We start from the raw sequence: 9,617 nt of genomic DNA on the forward strand, positions 1-9,617 counted from the left end.
TACAAGTCATTGGTGGAATTCCTGGCAAAGTAGGAAATATGCTCTTGCTCCTTTCTCCTGGTACCTTTTCTCCGTGGTGTCTGCAGTTGCCAACTCCTGGTGCAGGCTTCTTGCCCAATATTTCTTCCTACTTTGGTCATAAAGAATGTGGCAGTGGAGGGATGTTGCAGTGAATCTCCAGCAGCAGTGGCCTCCCGAACACCTAGATAAATAAACCACTTCAGTCACCAGGGCACAGAATCTGTTTTTAGGGAGCAGAGATTAGTATGTAAGGAGTTGAGTGTTAAGGACTGCTTATTTTCTTCAAGCTAATTTTTGGTGGGGCTCATTCTTTCATCCAGATCATTTATCTTCTACATATGCTTGCATCAACCTTCCCTTCCAGTTCTGCTATTTTTGTCGGACACAGTTAGTCCTTCTGATATCCTAGCTATCTTCTAAAGCCAGCTAGTTCTCCTCTGATGGAATGAGCATGCCCCTCCTCTTGAGCTAGCAAGCCCACTTCATTCCCCTAGCTGTTTCTTCTTCCATCTGTTGGGCCTGAGATCTCTCCCTATGGTGGACCCTCAGCTATTTTCCATGGATTAAGAAGTCTGTCCGCACTAGCTGTAGTTGCCAAGTAGGTCATGGCTTCCTCTCCTGGTATGAAAAGGTTGCTTTGAAGGCATAAAGTATCAGGGGGTAGCCATGTTAGTCTGTATCCACAAAAACAACGAAGAGTCCGGTGGCACCTTAAAGACTAACAGATTTATTTGGGCATAAGCTTTCATGGGTAAAAAAACTCACTTCTTCAGGTGTGGTTTTTTACCCATGAAAGCTTATGCCCAAATAAATCTGTTAGTCTTTAAGGTGCCACCAGACTCCTTGTTGTTTTTGAAGGCATAGTTATTGTAGCCAGTGCAGAGAAACTTTCAGTATTTTGTGATTCATTCTTCAGTGGTCGTATCTTCACATATTCAAAATCCATTATTTGACTTTAGAGAAATAGTTCCTGGTTTCAAATGCTTGTTATATATTTATATGTGAAATCCCTTGGCGACTTTACTTGCTTCTTTTTGATGATGGTAATTCAGTTTGTGGATTTATAAATGTTGTAAAGTAAATAATATTGGTGCATACGCGTTAAATTAAAAAATAATGCATGTGATGGATTCTATCTGAAATGGCTATAAGCTAGAAAAGTCAAACTTTTAAGCTGACCTTAATTCACACTTCCTTAAGAAGAAAAAATAGCCAATAAGTAGAGTCTTCTGTAAAGAACCACAGCCATGCTGGGCCCAGCTCCAAAAACATATTTTATCAAAGCCCCATTGAGCTGTTTGAACTTTTTTCTTTTTTTTTTCTTGGGGGTGGGGAGGATTGTAGCTATTGCAGATTTTCAAAGTATTTCTGGGTTAAACATTCTTTTTTATAACTATTCTTATATCTATCTTGAGGAGAGTGTACCAGTAACATGTGGCTTGGAATACCTCGTTTCTTAAATCTAATTGAGCATTTTACACTCAGGATGGTTTTCAGTAAAAACATAAATCAGTTTTATACTAACTAATATGTTGGCAAGGGAGATCAGGCTGTTCTCTGTACAAGACATAAAAGATCCTGCCCCAAAGAGCTTGCAGTCTACGTAGACTAAAATACAGAACACCCTGGGGAAGACTCAGAGAAAGACACCAACTTAGAGCAGTTTTTAAAAATTTAAATTCAGCATTTCACTGAACACAATTTTAATGGCAGTGATCAGCATTTGTGGGCTTTGTAGTGTTTTAATCTTTTAAGATGGAGCATGCAAAGATGCATCTTTAATAGGTGTTTTCCACCTTCTAACTTCTATTATTGTATACATAAAATATCAGCAGTCCAGTAATATTTTAATTGTTTGTTTCTATATTGGTGCTGATGGTAATATTCATTAGCCTCAATGTTATGCTTTGTTCTGTATGAACATCAAGAAAGAGTGTCTCTTCTCCAGAGACGCACCCAGTCTAATTCAGGTAAGACAAGTTTAGCCCCACACAGTACCATTAGGTAGTATGGCCATCTAGAATGGTGACTACCTCAAGACATTTCTGTTAAAAGGCAGAGGAAGTATGCTTTCAGGAGTGATCTGAAGAAAGAGGAGAGGGTGGCAGTTCCAAGCATGAGCGCAGCAGCCAAGAAAACTTCATTGTTCGAGTGATTTAGTTCATTTTAGGTTCAGTGCTAGTTCTAGCATTTCACTCCACAAATAGAAATGGTATTTTTTCACAGACATTTTAAAAAGCTTATTTATTACTTTGAACAGTTGACTTCTGCCAGCTTAAGGGAAAAAAACATTTACTATACAGCATGGGTAATCAAATATGCTGTTTTAAAATCTAGATTTGTTAAGCAATAATCCTATAAAAATGTTGAGTTTTCTTGATAGTATGGCAAAAATGTCTTCAATAAATCAATCTGGTATTTCTTGTTGACAGTATTTTGCTTACATCCTGGGTTGAACAGATGTCAGCTATTCAATGTCTGCTTGTCTGTAGGTGACGACAGCTACTGCCATACATGTGTCATTGGTGCATTACCAGAAGGATTAGTGTGTGTCTGAATGTTACGTCAAGTTGTGCACAAAAACTACATTAGGGTTCAAGTATTTATTGAAACTGGAAAAAATCAGTATTAAGACAGCTAACTGATTTCTGGTTTTTATACTGCCACAATCTGAAGAAATACGGGTTTGAAAATTGGAAACAAATCATAAACATTCAGAATGAAGTTAGTGGTTTGAAAATCTTCTGCATTGTTCCTATGTGTTTTCTCACGAAAATACAGATGAAGAGGAAATCTAATTATGTACAAAGTAATACTTGATCAAATGCACAAAGTAAACAAACTGAACAATTAGTCTGTTACAGTAACTTGAGTATTTGTTTTCACTAGTATTTTTCTAAAAACTTCCCACCATCCTACTGCTCTCCCTGGTGCCCCCTGGTAGCAACTATAGGAGAGCTAGTGTCAGTAGGCCCATAGTAACACCTGGTTTGTTTACCTCCATGCCACGACCTGTTCTCACCGGTTTTAATACCGGTGGCTGGTCTACATTAGTACTCCCACTATTGCTATGAAAAGTGAAGCTGAATTGGTGGTGGCACAGTCTTCTCCTTAGGGTATGTGCAACATGCCTCAGGTGGTACGTGACCAGGATTCATCATCCAGTTTGATATGCTAATTGGATCATTAGCTTGCACAAGCTGGGTACTGATCGGGCGGGCAACATGAATGCTGATCCGTGCCCACAATATTGGATGATAATTAGAAAATTGCATGTGCATAGACAACTTTGGCTTTCATTTTGAAATATTGGGCTACCAAAAAAAAAACTTTTTTTTTTCAAATTGTTAGTGCCCTTTAATTTAGTTAATATTTGTGCAATGCTATGAAAATGTGCTACACAAGGGATAAATATTGTGATTAAGTCTTGTCTACACACAAACTTGTACCAGTTTTAATTAGAGGTATGTTTTTTAAACTGATTTAGTTTAGACAGGTACAAAGCTCTGTGTAGACACACAGGCTCGGATCCACAAAGGGACTTATGTATTGTGATGCAGAGAGTCACAGCGCTTAACTTTACTTACACACCCAGAAAATCACAGGAACACCCCTGCAATCCATGTCACCTGAGTTAGGCACCTAGGCTCCCAATACAGTGCATGGGAGAGATAGATGCCTAAGAATGCATTCCTCAAAAGCCAGCATGCTTGGTGGGAAACCACCTAAGCTAACCAGTGCGAGATTCTAAGGAGACTCAGCCCCTGCCTCTCTCATGGCAGCCCAGTGTGCTAGTGATCGACAACCAGGTACCCCTTTTAGTTATTTCTTGTGAGAAAGGATTAAGTGTCTGCCTCATGCCACACAAAATACCTGGAGGAGGACGTGGTGACGCCTCATAACTTTTAGCCCACTGGTTAAAGCATTCAGTTGGTACATTGGAAACCTGGATTCAGTTCCCCCCCCTCTGAATTGATAATCTGACATGGGGCCCTTAATCTTTCCTGTTGGAGGTGTTCCACTGTGGATGAATATTTGGGCTTGGTCTACACTACAGAGTTAGATCAACCTACAACAACTTACGTTGACCTAATTATGTCAGTGTACACGCTACAGCCTTGCTCCTGCCCATGTAAGTGCCCTACTGCACTGACATAATAACTCCACATCCATGAGAGGCTAATAACGAGAGGTAATTACCGTAGTGACTGTAAATTGACCTAACGTATGTCAAGTTTGTAGTGTAGACATGCCCTTAGTGGTTGAGCCAGAGAGAGAGAGAGTGTGACTGTAGCTTGGTGGTTCGGACACTTGGGAAGTGGGAGGCTAAGGTTTCAGCCCCCCTAGCTCCAGTTAAACAATTAAAGTAGAACAACTTCCTTAGGAGAGATTGAGGGAGACCCACATAACAGTTACCCATAGCTCAGTGGTTAGAGCACTCTCTTGAGAGGTGGGAGACTTATCTTGCCACAAGTTGTGGATTGCTCTGGGGCTTAGTCAGGATATAGCAACTGCTTCATGCTAGGTATCCAGGTGCCTATGCACATGCCCAGAGGCAGAAACTTAGATGCCTACGTAACTTTGACTGCAAAAACTTTAGATGCCCACATGGTTAGTAAGCAGCCAAGCAGGAGTTTTGTGGATCACACTGGAACCTAAAACTTGGACTTAGGTGCCTAAGTGTGAGACGGTTAGGTGCCCAAGTACCTTTTGTGAGTCTGGACCTTGCTACTTTTAAAGAGCAGCTTAATGAGATTCCTTGCAAACTATAGCTAAACTGAAAAAGTCACTTTTAAGCAGAAAAAGGAATGTCTGCAAAGATTTTTAAAATTAATATCGTTAAACTGTTGCAGCTGTCTCATGTAGACAAGCTGTTAGCTTTTAATTCTGATTCAGTATGGCAGCAGGTACACTTTCACCAAAGTCATCGAGCTGATCCAAATGTGCACATTTTACAGGTTTAATTTTTGAAAAGCTCCACCTTCATATTTCACTTCTTTTCTTTTAATGTAGTGGGACATATCACTCCAGAGATGAGAGCACAGACAGTGGCCTCAGCATGAGCAGTTATAGTGTACCCAGAACCCCTGATGACTTCCTGAACAGCGTTGATGAAATGGATACAGGTCTGTTTTTCTTTATACTCATAGTACAAGGGTTCTCCCTTGTATTATCTCCCCCTCCCCACAATATATTTGTCTTTCTCGCTTGCTCAGTCAGTAGTGCACAAGAAGGAACATGCAGTTCAGGGAAGCTGAGAAATTCTTGACAGCACTATATTGTGGATGTGCACCAGATCAGAAATATTACAGCATTCTTTTCCATAACTCTTGTCTCTTAGGAGGATTTAAAAGGTGTGCAGTTTGTCACAAACTTGTTTGTAAGAAATTAGTCAAAGATTCTGTCTAAGGGGAAACTCTCCTAAATTGTAGTGGTATCCTATGGTTATGTGTGTATTAAGTGTGCATTAGCTTTTGGAGTAATGTTGCTTGTCCTAGACTGAGGACAAAAACTCATATTTGAGTATTACTGTGCTCAATTATGTAATATTCTTTCAGTTATTACAAGATGCCATTGGTTTTCTTGAATGTAGTATAAAAATACTGTACATGTACAGCAAATACTGTAAAGATCGATGTATGGTAACATTGGGGAACTGGGAAGGTAAACACTAGAGGAATTTTCTATGTACATTGAGAATTAAATACTGTTTGATTTATGGGAGTAATCAGATTGCCATTAATGGGATCAATTGCATGAGTAAGGCAACCAGGATTTAAGCCCTTAATTTGTTATCTTAAGTGTATTGGTTTGATACTTTCAATGTGTTTAATGTCTGTCTGTTTTATGTTATAACTAGGTGATATCAGCCAAAGTAACATACCTTCCCATCAGAACCGTTTCCCAGATTACCTTGAAGCCATTCCAGGGACAAACGTGGACCTTGGGACACTGGAAGGAGATGGGATGAATATAGAAGGAGAGGAACTGATGCCAAGTCTGCAGGAGGCTTTGAGTTCTGACATCCTCAATGACATGGAATCTGTATTGGCAGCCACCAAACTAGATAAAGAGAGTTTTCTTACTTGGTTATAGAGGCCTCAGGGAGACTGCATTGTAAATCTGTGAAGGATCTAAGGAGATAAGACATCTGTGCCTGAAGTTCAAAACAAGCCAATGTGGCATACTTTTGGTTTGTGGTCAGAAAAAATAAACGAACAAATATTCAACAAGATTCTTTCATCCAACATTTTGCTCTTCCTTGTCCATCGCTGCTGTTATAGATTGCTGACCTCTCTCACAGTTGACTCTGAAGAATAGACATCTTTGTGATCTTTTTCTATTGCTGTTTCAACTACTGTTCAGTTGGGAGCAGGGGGATGATGAGCCTGTTTGGATGACAAATGCCATTCCTTTTGTACTAATATGCGCTTGCATATCATTTTATCTAAGGACTCAGATTTGTGAGTTAACATCTGCATGTCACCACTTGTAGTTTGCTCAGCTAGTTGTCTCCTCTGCTGCCTGTGGCAAGTGGTAAAACACAACTTACTGGTCTGAAAAGCCCAAAAAAGATGTATCTGGTCAAAAGAAGTCAATACTGATTTGCAGATATAGCTCAAAGGAGGGCTGAAGACTGTTTGACGTTAAGTGTTTATTACTGCTAGCTCTTTCGGTAGGCAACAGAATGTTCTTGTTTTTATTTTATGGTATAGTAAATCATGAATCATTTTATATAGAAACTTATATCAACTTTTGATTTTTACCACATACTCTAGGATAACTTTTGTCAGTCAAAAACTAGAGGAATTTTTGTTTTGTTTTCTGTTTTGTTTTGTTAGTGAATTTAATTATAGATGTAGCTTGGGACGTAATTGTAGGTGTTCTTTTTTAATAGTGAAATCTACATTTTCTGATTTCACAGTCTTATTTAAGTCTCAATTGTCTGCTTTTTTTATATATCTAAAATGTCTATTTTAGCTAAATAACTAGTGAGTACATATGGTTTTATGTTTTGCCCGTAACTTTTATTTTTAAAGGCTAGCTTTGAATGTAATCATTAGAATAAATGACCAGTGGCTTATTTTTCATGTCTGCTTGCAAGAATTTGAAACTAGAATCTGGTTGCAGCACTTTGAGAATGAAGTGTCCTATCTAAGCTTTTATAATGCCTTTTAAAGTAGCGGGAAACCATACACTACATGTTTTTAATTGACTGTTACAAGTAATTTCTTGGGGTTAGGTTTTAATTTTGATTAAATCAGTGAGTTTAGATTGTGAAGTCCATGATGGGAGACAACTTAATGAAAAGTCTTTCCTTAATTTGCATGGAAAAATAATCTAAATTATCATCTCACTTTCTACTGTAATGAAAACACTAAAAAAGAAAAAAAAATGAAGACTGTCCTAAACAAAATAAGTATTTAGTTCTGTGTGGTGAAATATAAGCCCTGGACACTATGTGTAGAAGACTGTAAAGATATGTGTTAGATGGTGACATGAGCAGGTAATGAAGTGTATATTAGTAGAGTTTAGTGCAGGGGTAGAGATGAATATGACTTACCTATATTTTAACAGGAAAAGATGTAACACTAAAACATCTGCAGGAGTTGACACAGTTTCCAAAGAGTATTTTTAAATGAACAAAATGAGCATGAATCAAACTTTCAGTATAAGCTATGAAGTAATTTTTTGATGATTAATAGTGGCACCAGCTAGCACCTCTGTAATTAAGGGTTTGAGGGTCTGTCAGCATTCACATTATAAGTCCTTATTTTCAAGGGTTTATAACTGGACCATAAAAAGACTTTAGGTATGAAACTTGGTATGAAAAGTCTCAACCTGAAAGGAATTTTTTTAAAGAAATTGTTTTAAAGGGCTTGATTATTTTTTAAGATATAGGAGTAAATTAAAAAAAAAACAAGAATTGTCTTTCAGTTCTTCTGTACTCCAAAAACTTAAAACGGCTGTATTTTATATTAATTTGTAGACTATTAACCTAGAAGGACTCTTTGGTCCTGGAGTTTTAAAAATTGCTTTAAAAATTAAAGCAGCAGAAATTGAGATGTGAAAAATTGCCACTAAGTACTTACATTTGCTATTTCTCATGAGGATTTTGGTACTCAGAAATTACAAAAGCATATGTAGATTGTTGCAGAGTATGGTTTTTAAAGTGTTGATTCTCACTGAGGCATCTTAACAGCAGTTACGTTCTACTACACCAATAGTCCACGGATTAGTAGGCCACTTACATGCGCAATGACAGAAACAGCCCTTGAAACGGTAAATTGTGTCCATAGCAGGGATTATAGGAGCATCTCACAGTCCCATTAAGAGTTCTTCCCTCTTTCCTTCCACCACTTAACAGAAGATATTTTAAAAGACACTACATTGTTTAAAATAAATTGAATGGTCTGATATAAAACCACAAAAGCAAGGAAATTCAAAGTTTTGATGAGCATAGGTCAAGGTTTTTTTTCCCTTGCTTTTATGTGTTTCTCATAGCTTTAATGTTGGAATGTTTTCTTATTGTAAAAACTCTAAATAGCTTATACTATATTTGGATAGCACTGCTGGGGTAGGTACTGACAAACTGGGAATTCTTGAATTGCTGTGACAGTAAACCTGTTTTGTGATTCTTTAATCAACTTTAAGACATTTCCGTTCTCTTTCATAGGGAATGTACCTTTAAAGATGCTGTACTGTTGGCAATTGAAATTGATTTGGATTTTATTCTGCAAAAGCAGAAGTGATGAAGTGGTTAAAATTTGTTTGACGTACAAGAGTGTTTTGGGTAGTATTTTTTACTGATTGATGTATATATTTAAACAACAAAAATCATTGTCCTAATGTTATAGTTTCCAGATTTAAATATACTGTGTTCAGAATACAGAGGAGGCATGTTAACTCTACTGTGCTTTAGCAGTATCATGGCAGACAAATGCTTTGGAATAGGCAACAGTGTCAGTAAATCACATGGATCAAAAATTGTACCAATCAGTGTTGGAACTGAAGCAATGCAAAAGAAAAAGAGACAATTTCAACATGATTAACACTTTACATAGCTTTTGCACATCTGGTGAATTAGTACTAAAGTGACTTTTCACTTGCAAGCATGGTTTTATACAAATAGCCAGTGTGCCTGTCTAAAATAATGACTTGTTTTTCTGTATCTTGAAAAAGTACTCTCCACATTTTAAATGTTCTATGTTAGAGAACTCTTGAATGCACCCTTGTCAAAAATATATATATAGTTATCAATGTTACTTTTTAGATGTAAGAGCATGCCTGTTAGGTACCTAAGTACATTCTGTTACATTATTTTTCTTTATGTAATACTTTTTCAGTTGTTTTATGTGATATAAATATATACTTTGTGCTTAAAACATCTTGTTTGTTTTTACATTTAATAGTAGATAAAACTATTTGACTTAAATCAGGCAAACACATTGGAATTGTTTTTTGTTGCATTGCGGTTTTTGTCTGTTCTCTTAATCCCCATGTAACATTTTTTGTAATTATAGGCTCCAATCTTGCAAACACTTATACATAAGCTTAATTTTAACCCTGTGAATAGTCCATTGAAGTCAGTGAGA

General features: G+C 37.3%; 1 protein-coding gene across 8 annotated transcripts in view; it reads left to right on the top strand.

The window, feature by feature from the left end:
- The window catches only part of YAP1 (Yes associated protein 1), a 150,972-nt gene extending 141,565 nt beyond the window's left edge, over positions 1–9,407 (top strand). For all 8 annotated transcript variants that reach the window (XM_030560261.1, XM_030560271.1, XM_030560279.1 and 5 more), the window contains 2 exons: positions 5,035–5,147; positions 5,882–9,407. In XM_030560261.1, coding sequence (XP_030416121.1) covers positions 5,035–5,147; positions 5,882–6,117 — 349 coding nt within the window. In that variant the 3' untranslated portion in view covers positions 6,118–9,407. The remainder of the gene's footprint in view (positions 1–5,034; positions 5,148–5,881) is intronic.
- The last annotated feature ends 210 nt before the right edge of the window (positions 9,408–9,617 follow it).

The sequence above is a fragment of the Gopherus evgoodei genome, chromosome 1 (assembly GCF_007399415.2).
Source record: "Gopherus evgoodei ecotype Sinaloan lineage chromosome 1, rGopEvg1_v1.p, whole genome shotgun sequence".
Taxonomy (NCBI): Eukaryota; Metazoa; Chordata; order Testudines; family Testudinidae; genus Gopherus; species Gopherus evgoodei.